This window comes from Macaca mulatta, chromosome 14, assembly GCF_049350105.2.
Source record: "Macaca mulatta isolate MMU2019108-1 chromosome 14, T2T-MMU8v2.0, whole genome shotgun sequence".
Classification (NCBI taxonomy): domain Eukaryota; kingdom Metazoa; phylum Chordata; class Mammalia; order Primates; family Cercopithecidae; genus Macaca; species Macaca mulatta.
Genome location: NC_133419.1, coordinates 109,280,990 through 109,302,497, shown reverse-complemented (window position 1 = coordinate 109,302,497; position 21,508 = coordinate 109,280,990). Strand labels below are relative to the sequence as shown.

Sequence of the window (21,508 nt, the reverse complement as noted above, 5' to 3'; positions counted from 1 at the left end):
CAGGACTAACAAATTAGCTACAACATAGAAATCATGATTTAGGAGTCATGCATCTGAAGGCTGCCAGATTCTGAACCTCCTCAAATTGCTCCTGGGGATAACATCACTATTGTAAAACCTAAAATCAGTGCTTGAGATATTTTGCAGACCCTGTACTCGATGATTCCACTAGCATCACTCAGATCAATAAACTGGCTCATCTGGTCTTGTGGCCCCAACCCAGGAACTGACAGCATAGGAGGACAGCTTCGACTCCCTTTGATTTCAACTCTAACCGAACTAATCAGCACCTCCCCACTTTCTGATCCTCTACCCACCAAATTATCCTTAAAAACCACACTCCCTGACATTTCGGGGAAACTGATTCGAGTAATAAAACTCTGGTCTCCCACACAGCCAACTCTGCAAGAATTAAACTCTCTATTGCAATTCCCCTGTCTTGGTAAATTGGCTCTGTCTAGGCAGCAGGCAAGGAGAACTCATTGGATGGTTACAGTCTCAAAAAAAAAAAAAAAAAAAAAGGAAAAAACATTTAAGCTTAGCACCATTATTTTTGTTGATGGGGAAAATACAACAAGGGGCAGGGCACGGTGGCTCACGCCTGTAATCCCAGCACTTGGGGAGGCTGAGGCGGGCGGATCACGAGGTCAGGAGATCAAGACCATACTGACTAACACAGTGAAACCCCGTCTCTGCTAAAAATACAAAAAAATTAGCCAGGCATCATGGAGGACACCGGTAGTCCCTGCTACTTGGGAGGCTGGGGCAGGCGAAGGGCGTAAACCCGGGAGGCGGAGCGTACAGTGAGCCGAGATCCCGCCACCATACTTCAGCCTGGGCAACAGAACCAGACGCCATCCCAAAAAAATAAAAGAAAGAAAAAGAAAATACAACAAGGGTACACAGAAGACAAACAGTCCCCTGGCATAACAAGAGTCATTGTAGTGAAGAGGACAGATTTCTCAGCCAATAATTCGCTAAAGGTGCCAACTCCCTTCCCCTAGCCTCTTCAAACTGCTAAGCCTCAACAAAAGGATGGATGCCTGTTTGGACGTCCCTCTGGCCTCCTTTAGGACCACTGCAGGACCTGTGCCTGCACCCACTCCTCATGTGTGACATTGTGGTTTTCTACTACATGACATATTTTCCACAATTATAAAAGATTCCATGCTCACACCCAGGGGACAGCCTTGGAGTCCCCTGTTGTTGGAGTTTGTTCCAGTGCCAAAGCAGACAGGAAAGAAATGGCATATAATTGTGACTCTTCTCCCTCGGCACTACAAATATTTCCCCTTTCCTCATGCCAATTCATTTTTGTTTCTTTATCTCTTGTCTTTGCATAGTTTATAAAGAAAAATCTTTGCCTTGTAAGTGGAAAGCAAGAATATGAATTTCATAAATATGATATATTGTATAATAGTAGTAAGACAGAGAGAAAAAGAAGAGGAAGAGAATGAGTGGAGTGCAGAAGAGAGAAGGAAGGAAGGAACGATTTCTGTGATACCACCCAGAAGTTATTCTGAATTCTGCTTCTTAGTAAACTGTTCCTAGATTTAAGCAGGTACATATAAATGAATAAACCTTACATTTGAGAGTTTCTAGTCTTAATGATCCCTTGTGGCTACTTTAAAGAAAGATACTTTTAAAGAACTGAACAATTTTTACATGTATTAGAGCAATAAGAAAATGTTCGACCCTATTACCTAGAAATTGCTGAATTCTTCTGGATCAGGTTAGAGGTAACGTAAGTATTCGATAGTAACTACTGTAAACACTTTTTAAAATAATTCAGATAAGCACTACATTAAAAATATGTAGAGTTTATTAGGTTGATGCCAAAGTAATCACGGTTTTCGCCATTATGTTGTATGTTTAATGGCAAAAATCGCAATTACTTTTGCACCCACCTAATAAAAATAATATATAAACAGCAGTATACCTTAAATTTATTTTTATATTTCATCCTGTACATTTAGGAATTTTTGTTCTAAATTATCTACTGGCTTAGTTTTGTAGTTTTTTAATTGAAAATTTTTAAATTGTGGTAAAATATAAATTTATCATTCTAACTACTTTTAATTGTACAACTCAGTGGCCTTAAGTATATTCACATTGTTGTGTAATTTTGAATTTAATTTTCTTTTTTCTTTTAAGAGGGAATCTTGCTCTTGCCCAGGCTGAAGTGCAATGGCGCCATCTCTGCTCATTGCAACCTCCGCCTCCGGGGTTCTATCGATTCTCTTGCCTCAGCTTCCTGAGTAGCTGGGACTACAGGCGGCGCGCCAGCATGCCTGGCTAATTTTTGTATTTTTAGTAGAGAGGGGGTTTCACCATATTGTCCAGGCTAGTCTCGAACTCCGGACCTCAAGTGATTCGCCCATCTCAGCCTCCCAAAGTGCTGGGATTACAGGTGTAAGCCACCACACCTGGCCTGAATTTAAAAATTTTAACCCAGTTTCTATTAGATTGAAAATTAAGATATACTTAATGTTTCCATGACTATATTTTTACAGTTTATTGTTCATAACTACTGTGTATTAGTGCATCAAGGTAACTACATGAAGGGGAACTGAAGCTCACCCCTTGCTTATGATTGTGATTATTTTAAAGAACTCTGGAAGCTCAGTGAGTCACTGAATTAACCTACCAAGAATTTTTTCTGTACAAATGTTTTCATAATACAGGGAAATTTCTCTTCAGGTGTTTCTTTTCCCCCTTAAAAGTTTATCTTCCTTGGCCAGGCGCGGTGGCTCACGCCTGTAATCCCAGCACTTTGGGAGGCCGAGGAGGGTGGATCACGAGGTCAGGAGATTGAGACCATCCTGGCTAACACAGTGAAACCCCGTCTCTACTAAAAATACAAAAAATTAGCCTGGCGTGCCAGCGGGCGCCTGTAGTCCCAGCTACTTGGGAGGCTGAGGCAGGAGAAGAATGGCGTAAACCCGGGAGGTGGAGCTTGCAGTTAGCCGAGATGGCGCCACTGCACTCCAGCCTGGGAGACAGCGAGACTCTGTCTCAAAAAAAAAAAAAAAAAAAAAAGTTTATCTTCCTTACAAACTAATTATATTCCATGCCTGAACATAGGAGGAACGTAGCAAAACTGGGCAGTTCTGAACAAGATTTTTTTCACATTGCAATAATCTGTGACCAACTAAAGCACTGCCGGAGTGTCAGAATCCGAATTCAAGCAAGTCAGACTTGCTTTAGATAAGCAGTGCTTGCATTATTTAAGGTCATTTGAAAACTCATTCAAGAGGTCGTCTGTTTTCACTTAAAACCAGTTTAGCTTCACCAGCTGAAGAGCTTACATTTAGAAATAACATTGGACTGCAAGTCACGTATTCTTTGACCTTGAGCAAGACCTTAAATAGGCTAATTAAATAGGCCGGGCGCGGTGGTTCACACCTGCAATCCCAGCACTTTGGGAGGCCAAGGCGGGAGGTGGGGTTGGGAGGATCGCTTGAGCTCAGGAGTTCAAGACCAGCCTGGGCAACATGGAGAAACCCTGTCGCCACTATTAATAAAAATAGAAAAAATGAGCCTGGCGTGGTGGTGCACTCCTGTGGTCCCAGCTACTCGGGAGGCTGACGTGGGAGAATCACCTGAGCCCAAGGAGTTCCAGGCTGCAGTGAGCCGAGATCACGCCACTGCACTCCAGCCTCGGCCACAGATTGAGACAGTATCTCAAAAAAAATTTTACAAAAATTAATTAAATAGAAAATATTTCATTATATTTCTCAACATCTTTAAGGTTCTTGGTTGAAATGACTGGGCTTCATTATATACCAAGCCCAACTTCGTAGACAATCACTTTGCTTTCCCTTGCAAAATCCTTTGCCTGAAAGCCATTGACAATCGAAAGTAGGCTTCTAATAGAACCAGCAGTCTTCATAGGCTTTTGGTCTAGATGCCCCGGACTTGGTCAGAGCGCCAGTAGAGGAAAGGCCGGGGAGGAGTGGCTGGGCCTAGAAGGCGGGGCTAGGAGGGCAATGGGGCGGGATAGAACGGATTGAGTTACGTCATTTCCGTCTGCGACGTTACCTAGGAGTCCAGCGGCTCCAGGGCCAGCAGCGATTGGTAGGTCAAGGGAAGTGTCCCTTCCCTCTCAGCCTGTACTACTATTCCGCTAGCCTTTGTGGCTTTTGTTTTGAGCCTTCGTTGTTTCAAGGCCCTAAAGAATCCACACCCTTGATATCCCTTCCCCACCCGCCCCCCTTAAAGATGTTTCATGCCTCTAAAGCCCCTCAGCGAGGCCTTCAGCTAGTTTACATCCTGCCTGGGAGTAACCCCTTCCTCAGAGCTTCCTTTCCTCGTCCTCGGTGAAGTTGCGTCGGGCTGGTTGACCAGCCCTTACCGCTCATTCTGCGCGTTCACAGACCCCCCACACCCCAATCCGCCGCAAAGATACTGCTCGGTCCACCTTCCCGCTGCCCGGGAAGTACACGTTAATCTTCCTTAGATTTTTCCTCATTTCTTTCCCTTCCCCCCTCCCATTGGTTTTACGTCTTTTCGTTTTTTTTTAGAGATGGAAAAGGGAAACGCGTTTTTAAAGAAGAGGTTAATTGTTTTTCTTCTGCCCCCGGTATCAAGGACCACATGTGAAAAGGAAAAGCAAAATTACGAAACTTATAAAGGCCACGAGAATCATTTGTGTATTCAATAAATTTAGTAGAGGAAACAAAATAGGAAGTATATAGGTTCGAATCCAAGCAAAGTGAAGATTGTTTGCTGCTTTAAAAGTAAAACTAAGAATCCAAACACATCTTGTGGGCTTTTATCCGTGAAGCGTAAAAATAAATAAGTGAAAACATCTATTATGATAAAAATTTGTATTGATTAGGGATATAATAAGCTTGGAAGATCTTTATCTCTGAATCTACAAGTGCTACGTGGGTGTAATAAAATACTTCATTGCCTGAGCAGTTGTTTGATAGTACATTTTATTTGGTTAGGTTTTTTTTGTTGTTTCTGTTTTTGAGAAGGCATGCTGCTCTGTTGCCCAGGCTGAGTGCAGTGGCACAATCTCAGTTCACTGCAACCTCTGCCTCCCGGTTCAGGCTATTCTCCTGCCTCAGCCTCCCAAGTAGCTGTGACTACAGGCGTGCGCCACCACACCCGGCTAATTTTTGTATTTTTAGTAGGGACAGGGTTTCACCATATTGGCCAGGCTGGTCTCGAACCCCGTACTTTAGGTGATCCGCCCACCTCGGCCTCCCAAAGTGTTAGGATTACAGGCGTGAGCCACCAGACCCAGCCTGGTAGTACATTTTAGTATCTTGAAACTTACGAAGGGTTTTCACAATGGTTAATTTATTTGGAGCATCATAATAGCCATATAAAGTCGATCTTATTTCTTATCTAAAGCCAGCAACGGTCCCACCCTCCTTTCTGCTCCAGATGGTGTCCTCTTACACCTACTGAAAGGTTTTACCCTTTAACTTATCCCTTTCTTTGCCCCTTTAAGTTCTCCGTCCCTAACTACTGGATGGTACATTTTAACATGCTTTAGAATCTCTCGTGGTTTTTTTGTTTGTTTTATTTTTTTGTTTTGTTTTGTTTTGTTTTTAGAGCGAGTTGCACTCTTGTTGCCCAGGCTGGAAGAGTGGCATGATCTCGACTCACCACAACCTCCGCCTCCGGGGTTCAAGCGATTCTCCTGCCTAAGCCTTCCTGAGTAGCTGGGATTACAGGCATGCGCCACCATGCCCAGCTAATTTTGTATTTTTAATAGAGACGGGGTTTCTCCATGTTGGTCAGGCTGGTCTCAAACTCCCGACCTCAGATGATCCGCCGGCCTCGGCCTCCCAAAGTGCTGGGATTACAGGCTTGAGTCACCGTGCCCGGCCTTTTTTTTCTTTTTTTTTAAAAAAAGCTTTAATCCATTCTCACTCTCTAGCTACACCCCATTTTTCTGCTCCCTTACAGCACCCCAAAGAATTACTACTGTACTTACTGTCTCAACTTTCCCACTTCCTCAACCCACCCCAAACTTCATTCCCTGCTTACTCTACTGAAACAGTGCCTGTACTGTCACTAGTGACTTTATCTGGCCAAATCTCCCTTTCTTTCCTCTGTATTTACTTGTCCTTGCAACAATATTTGACACAATTGAATATTTTCTTTCTGGAAATTGTGGAACTTCATTGTTAATTTCTGAATCATAATTTTGAATGCTGGAATATATTTTCTCAATATTTTGTGTATTCATAAACATATAATGGTGGCATTTATGACATAGTTTTTTTGGCAGCCTCTAAACACCTTTTAGCCTATGTCACTAGAGAAGCAGGAAGCAGGTGTATGCAGAAAGCCTGTGTGAAATTATTTAGATCAAAGTGTTCAATAAACTGGGTCAGAATTTTTAAGATCCAGTGTTAAATTTTCACCTACAAAATTGAGAATGTATTTGGGAAAATGACAAAATTGTGATGGATTAATGCTAATGCTATCATGTTAAATAACACACTACATTGATGACAGGTAAAAATCATACAATTTAGTTCTTGGAAAGAATATTAAAAGACCTGTTATTGTCCTAATATCTAATTTACGTTTAGTTTTTTACTTTTCTAAAATTTAGAGTCAAGCGTTCCCGTGGAATGTTTATGGGTATAAATTGGACACCATTTTTGAGGACAGTTTGTCAGTGTTAGGTTTTAATATGCATACTGTTTTATTTTTTATGAAGTTATATTGTGTATCTCTGAACTAAATGCACATTGTGGGAAAAAAACAACAGTGTAAAAGAGTATACTGGAACAAAAACATCTCTTCCCTTTCTGAACCCAGGCTGCTCAGTCCACAGGTCCCTTCCTAGAGACAGTCATTCTTAGTAATTTCTCATATCCCCTTCCAGAGACAGTCAATTCAAATGTATATGTGTGCCAGGCGCAGTGGCTCACACCTGTAATCCCAGCACTTTGGGAGGTGGGTGGATCATGAGGTCAAGAGATCGAGACCATTCTGGCCAACATGGTGAAACCCCATCTCTACTTAAAATACAAAAATTAACTGGGCACGGTGGCACACACCTGTAGTGCCAGGTACTCCAGAGGCTAAGGCGGGAGAATCACGTGACCCCGGGAGGCGGAGGTTGCAGGGAGCCAAAATCGCACCACTGCATTCCAGCCTGGCAACAGAGCGAGACTCCGTCTCAGAAAACAAACAAACAAAAAACAGAAATATATATGTGCCTACCTTTTGTCATAGCAATTCCACTTGTAAAAACTATCCTACAAAAATTGTTGCTGCTGAGTGCAATGGCTTATGCCTGTAATCCCAGCACTTTGGGAGGCCAAGGCGGGTGGATTGCCTGAGGCCAGCATTTCGAGACCAGCCTGGCCAACAGGGTGAAACTCTTGTCTCTACTAAAAATACAAACATTAGCTGGGCATGGTGGTACATACCTATAATCCCAGCTACTCAGGAGGCTAAGACATGAGAATCACTTGAACCCGGGAGGTGGAGGTTGCAGTGAGCTGAGATGATGTCTCTGCACTCCAGCCTGTGTGACAGAGCAAGACTCTGTCTCAAAAAAAAAAAAATTAACAAATCTTTTAGGCGTGAAATTTCCTTAATTTCATTTATGCCAACAGTTATTTGTCAATTAAGAGAATAATTGTACTTAAAATGCTATCTCAGTTTTCTAACTGGAATACTGCACATGAATAGTTTTTATTCTGGAAAAGTTTGTTATAATAATAGATATGATTTATTGTGATGGGTCAGAAACTATATTAAATGCTTTACCTGTGTTACCTGACTTAATCCTGACCATTCTATGAGTTAGGTACAATGAGTCCCCATATTTTACAGATGAGTAACTTGAAGTTTGAGTGAGTTAAGTAACTTTTGCAAAATCACACAGCTAAGGATGAGGTAGAATTTGTTAAGATTTAAACCCTGGTCTATCTTGCCTCAGAGCCCAAAGACTTAACCTCTCTTCCCATTGCCTCCTATATTGTTAAGGCTATTTGTAGGGAAAGCAAAAAAGACATAAGTTTTTTTCATAGAGAACCTTCTCCTAACTCTTAAAAATGTCAATTTAAAAAACAATTTACCAAATTAGGAAGAAAACACCGTTAGTTTTAAGCATCTGAATAACTTTAAACATCAAAAGGGAAAAATGACAAATTGAGAAATATATAAATATATTTTTCTTTCATTTTTCTTATGAATGGCATATCCTTTTTGACAGCTTTCTGTTTAGCCTCTGTCTTTCTAAACATATTAGTAGATGTATGTTATGTGTTTAAATAGGTCCGGGCTTTGGGATTTGTAAATCCTTACATGTTTTGCATTTTACATGCACCAATTCAGAATTTAAATTTTTATTATTTTTAGAGACATGTTCTCATTTTGTGGCCCAGGCTGGCGTGCAGTGGTGCAGTCATAGCTCACTGCAGCTTTGAACTCCTGGGCTCAAGCCATCCTCCTGTTTCAGCCTCCCAAGTAGCTAGGACTACAGTATGTGCCACCCTACCCAGCTTTTTGTTGTTGTTGTAGAGACAGGGGTCTTGCTATATTGCCCAGGCTGGTGTTAAACTCCTAGCCTCAAGCAATCCTCCTGCCTTGGCCTCCTAAAACCATGGAATTACAGGCATGAGTCACTGTATTCAGCCCAGAATTTTAAGCTTTTAAGCAAAATTTATTCACTTTGGACTATGATAAAGCATCTCAGAACTATATTGCTACTGTAAATGTAACGAGTGACATTATTCTGTGAAGTGTAATAACACTAAGTAAAAATCCATGTTTCTCCCTGTATTCAGTGCATAACCTTTTTTTTCCTTTTATATTTGACCATATAAGGTCTAATTTTAGGTTAGGGACCTGTACAATTTTGTGGATGCAACTCTGTCTCTATGCACTTTAAGAAAGGTTTATTTGAAGTCATACAACAGTGCATGTAAAAGTCATGGACTTTGAAGATAAACTTGAATTCAGTAACTGGCTTAGTTATTCACTATTTGACTTTAGGCCTTAAAGCTTAGGCTCCTCATCTCTAACACAAGCATATTAGTGAAATCTGCTATGCAGGATTATTGCTGGAATTAGAAAAAATATACAAATTAGAACATATTAAATCACCAATAATTGCTGACCACTTTTGGCTGGGCGCAGTGGCTCATGCCTGTAATCCAAGCACTTTCAGAGGCAGAGGTGGGAGGATCACTTGAGTACAAGAATTCAAGACCAGCCTGGGAAACATAGCAAGAACCTGTCTCTACAAAAAATTTTAAAAATTAGCTAGGCATTGTAGTATGTGCCTGTAGTCCCAGCTACTCAGGACAGTGAGGCAGGAGGAGCGATTGAGCATAAGAGATCAAGGCTACAGTGACCTATGATCCTGCCATGGCATTCTAGCCGAGGCAATAGAGAAAGACTCTGTCTCTTAAAAAATAAAAAGGTGACTATTTTTATTTTTATTATTTTGATATGAAATCTTAATTGTTTTATTTGTACAACTCTTTAATTTTCATTGAGTTCTAGTGGTAGTTTTATAATGGAGCATATAAAATAATTTTAGGCTGGGCACAGTGGCTCACACTTACAATCGCAACACTTTGGGAGGCCAAGCCAGGAGGTGTTTGACACCAGCCTGGACAACATAGCAAGACCCCATCTCTACAAAAACATAATAATTAAAAAAAGAAGGCCAGGTGTGGTGGTGCACGCCTACAGTCCCAGCTACTTAGGAAGTTAAGGTGAGAGGATCACTGAGCCCACCAGTTTGAGGCTGCAGTGAGCTATCGTCACAGCACTGCACTCCAGCCTGGGTGACAGAACAAGAATCTAAAATAGATAAATAAATAAAAATGTCTCTAAAAAAAAAACAAATAAAAATGAAAATAAATTAAAATTATTTTAAATGTACCCTTTTTGTTTTGCTCCTTTTCTTTTAGGAATTTCAAATGCCTTGGGAAGAGGAATTAGAAGTTTTAAAGCAGGATAAAGCTGCCAGAGTCATTCAGCAGGCCTGGAAAAGTTTCCTTGTGAGTTTATTTAGAAGTTTTATTGAGATATAATTTTTATGTCATGAAATTCAAAATGTACAGTTCGATACTTTTTTTTTTTTTTTTTTTTGAGACAGAATCTCACTCTGTTGCCTAGGCTGGAGTGCAGTGGCATGATCTCGGCTCACTGCAGCTTCTGCCTCCCAGGTTCAAGCAATTCTCCCACCTCAGCCTCCCCAGTAGCTGGGATTATAGGCGCACCACCATGCCCGGCTAATTTTTGTATTTTTAGTAGAGATGGGGTTTCACCATGTTGGCCAGGCTGGTCCTGAACTCCTGACTTCAGGTGATCCACCCTTCTCGGCCTCCCAAAGTGCTGGGATTACAGGCATGCGCCACTGCATCCGGCCAGTTCAATGTTCAATACTTTTTATATAAAGTGTACAATTCAGTAGCTTTTAGAATACTTGCAGAATTGTGTGCCACTCTTCACTTTAAAAAGCAGACTTTTTGACTGGGCGTGGTGGCTCACACCTATAATCCCAGCACTTTGAGAGGCTGAGGCGGGTGGATCATCAGAGGTCAGGAGTTCGAGACCAGCCTGACCAACATGGAGATACCCTGTCTCTGCTAAAAATACAAAATTAGCTGGGCATGGTGGCGCATGCCTGTAATCCCAACTACTCGGGAGGCTGAGGCAGGAGAATCGCTTGAACCTGGGAGGTGGAGGTTGTGGTGAGCCTAGATCATGCCATCGCACTTCAGCCTGGGCAACAAAAACAACAAAAAAGCAGACTTTTTTAACGTTTCAAAAAGTTACAATTATTTCATTAGCTGCACAAATGTTTATTGAGTTCCTGATCTGGGCTAGGCACTTTTATAATGGTTATCAATGAAAGTATCATTAAGAAGATTATTTGCCTTTCACCTCTAAACACTTTATTTCTTGACTGAGGAACCAGCATTGTGAGCAGATGTTAGGAATATAGCCACTCATTAAATATTTATTGAGTACTTATTCTCGAGGAGCTTAAAGTTTGTTAATAATACACTATATCCGGGTTAATGTTGTGGTCACTTGTTGTGCTTTTGTAAGGGTAGAGCTGGTCTTATAGGTGTAAGGAATATTCCAAGTTGAATTATCTGGTTGAGTGAGAGCCAAGAACTAGAATGACCTCACTCTTTTCTCTCTGATAGTAGCAGGACTCTGTGCCTGGTAATTTTATTTTTTTGAGACAGAGTCTGACTCTGTTGCCCAGGCTGGAGTGCAGTGGCCGGATCTCAGCTCACTGCAAGCTCCGCCTCACGGGTTCACGCCATTCTCCTGCCTCAGCCTCCCGAGTAGCTGGGACTACAGGCTCCCACCACCTCGCCCAGCTAGTGTTTTTGTATTTTTTTGGTAGAGACGGGGTTTCAGCGTGTTAACCAGGCTGGTCTCGATCTCCTGATCTCGTGATCCGCCTGTCTCGGCCTCCTAAAGTGCTGGAATTACAGGCTTGAGCCACCGCGCCCGGCCTATGCCTGGTAATTTTAACTGAAGAAATATGGCTCTGTTTGTAACACACACTGATACAAAGGTTTTATGGCTTACAAGACCACCTTTGTATCAGTTAATCACATTTTGTAAAGTTGCTTCATTATTTGCCTATACCAAGGCCATAAAACCTATGCTGGGGTGTAACTATGTTGATTTCTAACACTAAAATAATATGTATTTTTTAAAGATACAGGAATCTCACTACATTGCCCAGGATGGTCTCAAACTCCCGGGCTCAAGTGATCCTCCCACCTCAGCTTCCCAAGTAACTTGCCCTATAGCCGAGCACCATTATACCCAGCTAATCTTCTTTTAAAACTTATTCTTCCTTAGTTGGTTTTGATTGACATATACATTATCTAGGCTTAAGCTTTTCTATTGTTTGCAGCTATTTTCTCTCACATTCAACCAGCCACACACCTTTGACTAACTGTTGTGTTCCTGACATTGTGCTAGGCATTTTACAATATATCCTTGCCCTTAAAGGAGCTTTGGCAGAGAAGCCATGTAAATAGGTGTGTGTGTGTGTGTGTGTGTGTGTGTATAGACTGAGGACACATTTCACCTTGTGTCCCTCCAGAACCCCATTGAAATGACACTGTATAGAAGGTTAATCCATAACAAAGAGAGGGGGTTCATGAGCACAGAAAAATTTTATCTAATTTTCGGAAAACTAAAAATAGATGATAGCATCCTTTGGAAAAACTGTAGAAACACTTGCCTAGTCACATTTCATAGGGGTTCCAATGAGGGAATTGGTTTGCCATTGGAACCCCAGAGAGGATATGAATTTGGAGTTAACAATTTAAAAGAGCTGGAAGGAGAAGGACTGAAGACAGGGGGTTTAATTGAAGGTCTGTACATGGAGCAGCTGTGCCAGTTGTCTCCAGTCTTTTGTAGACCAAGAGCTGCAGGTAGGTGGATGTTTACTGCTAGTCACAAATCTGCTTGTAGACAGATATATACTATTAGGCAAAAAAGACACAAACCCTGGAGGCTTATCTCTTTTTAAAAAAAAAAAAGAAAAATGAAAAATCAAATGAACTATCTGGAAAAGCTAGTTCTAGCATGGATTTGGCATTCCTCAGTGAAACCCTCTTAATTATGCCCTGTTGCCTGTTAATTTTGGTATTTGAGAGACACCCTGCTTAATAGCTGGCTACCCATTAAAGAAAGCCTGCTAATTGCTTATTCCACTCACATCATGAAGCCCCCAGGCAATTTTCCCACTCCTGAGTGAGAACACTGGGGAGACAGAATACTAACAAAAGATACTCGTACTAGCTCCTAGAAAAATTGACACAGACCTTCATTCTTAAGTATTAATGGACAACCAAGGTTCACTTTTAAGGAAAACCAATAATATCAAAACAGAAAGAAAGAAAAAAGAGATAGAACCCAAAGAAAATAAAAATAGTAATAAATTTAAGTTAGATCAGGATATTGAATGCCTCTAAGAGGGTTATATCCGGGAGGAAAATGGTACCCCATGCAATAGAAAGTATGACAGAGTCTGGATTTAGAAAAAAGAGATTAGAAACTCTGAAAAAGAGCTAACCGTGAAAGTCATGGTTCAGATATGACAGATTAAAATTGTTCTAAGATGTGAAGAGAATACATTTGCTTTTGATTCTAGACACAGCATCTTGATTCTAGATAGAGTCAAGTGGGTGACTTCTAAAAAAGGATGCATAGTTTTAGCACGTTGCTTGGCCGTAGAAGTGAATTATTTGCATAGTTATAGTAATGTAAATGTAGGAATTTTAAAAAATTAAATATTTTAATCTAACATGTACTTCTTTAATAAGTAATATAGAAGAATTTATGATGAAAAATAAATATTTAACACCATTCTACTTTCTTTCATCCTCATACCCTAAAAGCAACCATTTTTAACTTTTTTTTTTTTTTTTTTTGAGATGGAGTCTTGCTCTGCTGCCCAGGCTGGAGTGCAGTGGCTCAATCTTGGCTCACTGCAACCTCCGCCTACTGGGTTCAATCAGTTCTCTGCCTCAGCCTACTGAGTACCTGGGATTACAGGTGCCCACTACCATGCCCAGCTAATTTTTTGTATTTTTAATAGAGATGAGGTTTCACCATCTTGACCAGGCTGGTCTTGAACTCCTGACCTCACGATCCACCCACCTCAGCCTCCCAAAGTGCTGGGATTACAGGCATGAGCCACCTCACCTGGCCCATTTTTAACTATTTTTATTGTAGATCTTCTAGTAGTTACTTCCATGCTTCTAAATAATATGCATGTACAATTATCTTTTATTAACTTTAGAAGTAATCCGTTGGCTTTCTGCAAAGATAATTGAGAACTTAGGTTACTTACCCTCCACAGCCCTGCCTATCTCCCCTCCCAATATCATAATGTTATTTTTTAAATTCCTCTATTTTATTACCTTATTGGTTTAAAGAATATTTAAGTCTTAGTTATCTTGTTCCATCAGGCTGACATAGGCTCTCTTCACTCCACATTATATATGATGAGAACATAAGTATCCCTACCCTTTTCTTTACCTCTCCTCTCCATCTTCAAACCGCCAAGATCTATTACCTGTACTATTACGTTATAAGTATTCTCTGGAGGAGTTCGTATATCCTCAATGCAAGTCCTTTGTTAAATACTATATGTGTTGAATATCTTCTCCCAGGCTTGCCTCATTCCTCTAAGAAGTTCTTAATGAAAAGAAGTCTTTAATTTTAATAAAGTCCAGTTTGCGACTTTTTCTCTTTCTTTCCTTCTTTTCTTTCTTTTTTTTTCTTTCTTTGACAGGGTTTAACTCTTTTGCCCATGCTAGAGTGCAGTCGCGTGATCACAGGTCACTGTAACCTTGAACTCCTGGGCTCAAGCAATCCTCCCGCCTCAGCCTCCTGTTTGGACTACAGGTGTGCACTACCACGCCTGGCTAATTTTTAAATTTTCTGTAGAGACAGGGTCTCTCTATGTTGCCAAGGCTGCTGTTGAACTCCTGGCCTCAAGCAATCCTCCCACCTTGGCCTCCCAAAGTGCTGAAATTACAGATGTCAGCCACCATGTCCAGCCACCACTTTTTCTTCATGGTTAGTGCTTTCTGCATCCTGTTTAAGAAATGTTGTCTAACCTAGTCAGAAGATATTTTCCTTATGTTTGTCCTAGAGGCTTAATTGCTTTAGTTTCAGATTGAGATCTAGTATCCATCTCAAATTAATTTTTGTGTATACTCAGAGGTACAAAGTTCGTTTTTTTCTTATGGATATCCAACAGATCAAATACCTTTGATTGAAAATACCATCCTTTTCACAATAAATTGCTGTGGTGCCATTGTTTAAATCATGTAGTCATATATGTAAAGTGTTTCTGTAGTGTCTATTCTGTTGCATTGGTCTATTTGTGTATATTTATTTATTTATTTTTTAAGACGGAGTCTCACCCTGTTGCCTAGGCTGGAGTATAGTGGCACAATCTCGGCTCACTGAAATCTCCATCTCTCAGGTTCAAGCAATTCTCCTGCCTCAGCCTGCCAAGTAGCTGGGACTACAGGCATGCGTCACCATGCCTGGGTACTTTCCGTACTTTTTGTAGATGGGATGTCTTGCCGTGTTGCGCAGGCTGGTCTCTAAGTCCTGAGCTCAAGTGATTTACCCGCCTTGGCCTCCCAAAGTGCTGGTATTACAGGCATGAGCCACCATACCTGGCCCATGTCTTTGGATCTTAAATTTCTCTCCATGAGGTTCTTTTTTTTTCTTTTTTTTTTTTGAGCCGGAGTCTTGCTTTGTCACCCAGGCTGGAGTGCAGGGGCATGATCTTAGCTCACTGCAACCACTGCCTCCCAGGTTCAAGCAATTCTCCTGCCTCAGCCTCCCGAGTAGCTGGGATTACAGGCATGTGCCACCACACCTGGCTAATTTTTGTATTTTTAGTGGAGATGGGGTTTCACTATGTTGGTCAGGCTGGTCTTGAACTCCTAACCTCATGATCTGCCTGCCTTGACCTCCCAAAGTGCTGGGATTACAGGCATGAGCCACTGTGCCTGGCCTCTAATTGCTTTTTTATAAATTCCTTTGGATTTTCTTAGTCATGTTATCTTTGAATGATGACAGTTTTACTTTTCTTTTGTGAACATTATACCTTTGGTTTATAGAAACACCACTGATTTTTGTATGTTGAGTTTGTAACTTTACTAAATTTGCTTATCATTTTTAACAGTTTTTTGATAGAGTCTTTAAGTCTTCTATATATAAGATCATGTGATCTGCAAACAGAGACAATTTAACATCTTCCTTTTCCATTTGTATGTCATTTCTTTCTCTTGCCTAATTTCTCTGGCTGAGACTTCCAGTGCCATGCTGAGTACAAGTAGTAAGCAGGGGCATCCTTGTTCCTGATCTTAGAGAAGAAACTTTTAACTTTTCACCGTTGAGTGTGATGTTAACTGTGGACTTGTCATATGTGACCTTTAAAGGTAAATTAAGGAATATATTGAGACAAACAAACTGGAGACATACCAAAACTTATGGGATGCAGCAAAGGCAATTCTAAAAGGCAATTTCATAGCAATAAATGCCTACATCACAAAACAAGAAAGATCTCAAACAACCTAATGTTACACTTCAAGGAACTAGAAACAGAAGAACAAACTAAGACCAAAGTTAGCAGAAGGAAGGAAATAAAGATTAGAGCAGAAATAATTGAAATAAAAACTTGAAAAACAATAGGAAAGATCAACAAAACTAAGAGTTGGGTTTTTGAAAAGATAAACAAAATTGGCAAATCTTTAACTAGACTAACTAATTTAAAAAAAGAAAATCAGGTGTGGTGGCACACGTCTGTAGTCCCAGCTACTTGGGAGGCTGAGGCAGAAAGATCACTTTAGCCCAAGAGTTTGAGTCCGCCTTGGCAGCACAGTGAGACTACATCTCTAAAAATAAATAAATAAATAAAAATGTAAAAGTAGGCCTGGCGCAGTGGCTCACGCCTGTAATCCCAGCACTTTGGGAGGCTGAGTTGGGCGGATCACCTGAGGTCGGGAGTTTGAGACAAGCCTGACCAATATGGAGAAACCTCGTCTCAATTAAAAACACAAAATTAGCTGGGTGTGGTGGCACATGCCTGTCATGCCAACTACTCGGGAGGCTGAGGCAGGAGAATCGCTTGAACCTGGGAGGCGGAGGTTGCAGTGAGCTGAGATTGTGCCATTGCACCCCAGCCTGGGCAACAAGAGTGAATCTGTCTTAAAAACAAACAAACAAACAAAAACGAAAAAAGGAAAAGTTAAAAAAAAAAAAAGACTCAAAATCAGAAATGAAAGATGAGACATTACAACTGATACTACAGAAATACAAAGGATAGTAAGAAACTACTATGAACAATTATAAGCCAATAAATAGGATAACTTAGAAGAAATGGGAAAATTCTTAGGTACATATAACCTCCCAAGATGGAATCATGAAGAAATAGAAAATATGAACAGACCAATAATGAGTAAGGAGATTGGATCAGTAATAAAAAACCTCCCATCAAAGAAAAGCCCAGGATGGCTTCACTGTTGAATTCACTGATGGCCTTACTATTGAATTCTACTAAACATTTAAAGAAGAAATAATAACCTGCCCTTTTCAAACTCTTTCAAAAAATTGAAGAGGAGAGCATACTTCTAACCTTATTTACAAAGCCAACATGACTTGGCTACTGAGGCCAGACAAGGATGCTATAATAAAATTACAGGCTAATACCCCTGATGAACATGGATGAATAGGATCTTTAACAAAATACTAGCAAACTGAATTTAACGGCACATAAAAATAATGATCAAGTGAGACTTATTCTTTGTGTGCAAGGTGGTTCAACATATACAAATCAATAAATGCAATGACCATATTAACAAAATAAAGGACAAAAACCATATGATCACTTCAATAGATATTTCGTATATTTTACAACACTTCTTGTCTGAAAGAACATTTTATTTTATATTGATATAGCTACCCTAGTGTTCTTTTGGTGAGTACATGACATCTTTTCTTATTCTTTTACTTTTCAGCTTTTTGTGCCCTTATATTTAAATTGTGTCTCTTGTAAACAAAATACAGTTGGATTTAATTTTCCATAATTCTAAATAATCTTTGTCTTTTAATTAGCATGTTTAGACCATTTGTATTTATTGTAATTACTGTATTCATTGGGCTTAAGGCTGCCATCTTGCTGTTTGTTTTCTACTTGTCTGATCTGTTCTTCCTGTATTTCCCCCTCCCTTTTCCCTTTCTTTGTAGTAATTAAAAATTGTTAGTCATTATTTTCTTCTCTATTAACTTTGTAGTTATTTTGATTAAAGATGCCATAAGTTGTTTTCTATTTCTCCTATTGACAGCAGGTGGCAATATTTTCCTTTTCTTTTTTTAAATTATTTTATTAAAAAAAATTTTTTTTAAATTATACTTTAAGTTCTAGGGTCCTTAGGCACAAAGTGCAGGTTTTTGTTACATATGTGTACAGGTGCCATGTTGGTGTGCTGCACCCATTAAGTCGTAATTTACGTTAGGTATGTCTCCTAATGCTCTCCCTCCCCTCTCCCCCTACCCCATGACAGGCCCTGGTGTGTGATGTTCCCCACCCTGTGTCCAAGTGTTCTCATTGTTCAATTCCCACCTGTGAGTGAGAACATACAGTGTTTGGTTTCCTGTCCTTGCGATAGTTTGCTCAGAATGATGGTTTCCAGCTTCATCCATGTCCCTACAAAGGACATGAACTCATCCTTTCTTATGGCTGCATAGTATTCCATGGTGTATATGTGCCACATTTTCCTAATCCAGTCTACCATTCATGGACATTTGGATTGCTTCCAAGTCTTTGCTACTGTGAATAGTGCCACAGTAAACATAAGTGTGCATGTGTCTTTATAGCAGCATGATTTATAATCCTTTGAGTAAATATACCCAGTAGTGGGATTGCTGGGTCAAATGGTATTTCTAGTTCTAGATCCTTGAGGAATCGCCACACTGTCTTCCACAATGGTTGAACTAGTTTACAGTCCCACCAACAGTGTAAAAGTGTTCCTATTTCTCCACATTCTTTCCAGCACCTGTTTTCTGACTTTTTAATGATCGCCATTCTAACTGGTGTGAGATGGTAACTCATTGTGGTTTTGATTTGCATTTCTCTGATGGCCAGTGATGATGAGCATTTTTTCATGTGTCTGTTGGCTGCATAAATGTCTTCTTTTGATAAGTATCTGTTCATATCCTCCACCCACTTTTTGATGGGGTTGTTTGATTTTTTTCTTGTAAATTTGTTTAAGTTCTTTGTAGATTCTGGATATTAGCCTTTGTCAGATGGGTAGATTGTAAAAATTTTCTCCCATTCTGTAGGTTGCCTGTTCGCTCTGATGGTAGTTTCTTTTGCTCTGCAGAAGCTCTTTAGTTTAATCCCATTTGTCAATTTTGGCTTTTGTTGCCATTGCTTTTGATGTTTTAGTCATGAAGTCTTTGCCCATGCCTATGTCCTGAATGGTATTGCCTAGGTTTTCTTCTAGGGTTTTTATGGTTTTAGGTCTAACATTTAAGTCTCTAATCCATCTTGAATTAATTTTTGTATAAGGTGTAAGGAAGGGATCCAATTTCAGCTTTCTACATATGGCTAGCCAGTTTTCCCAACACCATTTATTAAATAGGGAATCCTTTCCCCATTTCTTGTTTTTGTCAGGTTTGTCAAAGATCAGATGGTTGTAGATATGTGGTATTATTTCTGAGGACTCTTCTTTTCCATTGGTCTATATCTCTGTTTTGGTATCAGTACTATGCTGTTTTGATTACTGTAGCCTTGTAGTATAGTTTGAAGTCAGGTAGCATGATGCCTCCAGCTTTATTCTTTTGGCTTAGGATTGTCTTGGCTATGTGGGCTCTTTTTTGGTTCCATGTGAACGTTAAAGTAGTTTTTTCCAATTCTGTGAAGAAAGTCTTTGGAAGCTTAATGGGGATGGCATTGAATCTATAAATTACCTTGGGCAGTATGATCATTTTCACGATATTGATTCTTCCTATCCATGAGCATGGAATGTTCTTCTATTTGTTTGTGTCCTCTTTTATTTAGTTGAACAGTGGTTTGTAGTTCTCCTTGAAGAGGTCCTTCACATCCCTTGTAAGTTGGATTCCTAGGTATTTTATTCTCTTTGAAGCAGTTGTGAATGGGAGATCACTCATGATTTGGCTGTTTGTCTGTTATTGGTGTATAGGACTGCTTGTGATTTTTGCACATTGATTTTGTATCCTGAGACTTTGCTGAAGTTGCTTATCAGCTTAAGGAGATTTGAGGCTGAGACAATGGGGTTTTCTAAATATACAATCATGTCATCTGCAAACAGAGACAATGTGACTTCCTCTCTTCCTGATCGAATACCCTTTATTTCTTTCTCCTGCTGATTGCCCTGGCCAGAACTTCTAATACTTTGTTGAATAGGAGTGGTGAGAGAGGGCATCCCTGTCTTGTGCCAGTTTTCATAGGGAATGCTTCCAGTTTTTGCCCATTCAGTATGATATTGGCTGTGGGTTTGTCATAAATAGCTCTTATTATCTTGAAATACGTCCCATCAATACCTAGTTTATTGAGAGTTGTTAGCATGAAGGGCTGTTGAATTTTGTCGAAGGCCTTTTCTGCATCTATTGAGATAATCATGTAGTTTTTGTCTTTGGTTCTGTTTATATGATGGATTACGTTTATTGATTTATGTGTATTGAACTAGCCTTGCATCCCAGGGATGAAGCCGACTTGATCGTGGTGGATAAGCTTTTTGATGTACTGTTGGATTCTGTTTGCCCGTATTTTATTGAGGATTTTTGCATCAATGTTCATCAGGGATATTGGTCTAAAATTCTCTTTTTTTGTTGTGTCTCTGCCAGGCTTTGGAATCAGAATGATGCTGGCCTCATAAAAATAAGTTAGAGAGGATTCCCTCTTTTTCTATTGATTGGAATAGTTTCAGAAGGAATGGTACCAGCTCCTCTTTGTACCTCTGGTAGAATTCGGCTGTGAATCCATCTGGTCCTGGACTTTTTTTGGTTGGTAGGCTATTAATTATTGCCTCAAATTCAGAGCCTGTTATTGATCTATTCAGGGATTCATCTTCTTCATGGTTTAGTCTTGGGAGGGTATATGTGTCCTGGAATTTATCTGTTTCTTCTAGGTTTTCTAGTTTATTTGCATAGAGGTGTTTATAGTATTCTCTGATGGTAGTCTGTATTTCTGTGGGATCGGTGGTGATATCCCCTTTATCATTTTTTATTGCATCTATTTAATTCTTCTCTCTTTTCTTCTTTATTAGTCTTGCTAGCAGTCTATCAATTTTGTTGATCATTTCAAAAAACCAGCTCCTGGCTTCATTGATTTCTTTGAAGGGTTTTTTTTGTGTCTCTGTCTCCTTCAGTTCTGCTCCAATCTTGGTTATTTCTTGCCTTCTGCTAGCTTTTGAATGTGTTTGCTCTTGCTTCTCTAGTTCTTTTAATTGTGATGTTAGGATGTCAATTTTAGATCTTTCCTGCTTTCTCTTATGGGTACTTAGTGCTATAAATTTCCCTCTACACACTGCTTTAAATGTGTCACAGAAATTCTGGTATGTTGTGTCTTTGTTCTCACTGGTTTCGAAGAACATCTTTATTTCTGCCTTCATTTTGTTATGTACCCAGTAGTCATTCAGGAGCAAGTTGTTCAGTTTCCATGTGGTTGAGCGGTTTTGAGGGAATTTCTTAATCCTGAGTTCTACTTTGATTGCACTGTGGTGTGAGAGACAGTTTGTTATAATTTCTGTTCTTTTACATTTGCTGAGGAGTGCTTTACTTCCAACTATGTGATCAGTTTTGGAATAAGTGTGATGTGGTGCTGAGAAGAATGTATATTCTGTTGATTTGGGGTGGAGAGTTCTGTAGATGTCTATTAGGTCCACTTGGTGCAGAGCTAAGTTCAGTTCCTGGATATCCTTGTTAACTTTCTGTCTCATTGATCTGTCTAATGTTGACAGTGGGGTGTTAAAGCCTCCCA

General features: G+C 39.9%; 1 protein-coding gene across 1 annotated transcript in view; it reads left to right on the top strand.

Moving 5' to 3' along the window:
• Window positions 1-4,022: 4,022 nt before the first annotated feature.
• Window positions 4,023-21,508, top strand: part of C14H11orf65 (chromosome 14 C11orf65 homolog) — a 75,278-nt gene continuing 57,792 nt past the window's right edge. Inside the window, exons 1-2 of the mRNA NM_001194273.2 lie at window positions 4,023-4,077; window positions 9,906-9,995. Of these exons, the coding sequence (NP_001181202.1) occupies window positions 9,915-9,995 (81 nt within the window). The 5' untranslated portion in view covers window positions 4,023-4,077; window positions 9,906-9,914. The remainder of the gene's footprint in view (window positions 4,078-9,905; window positions 9,996-21,508) is intronic.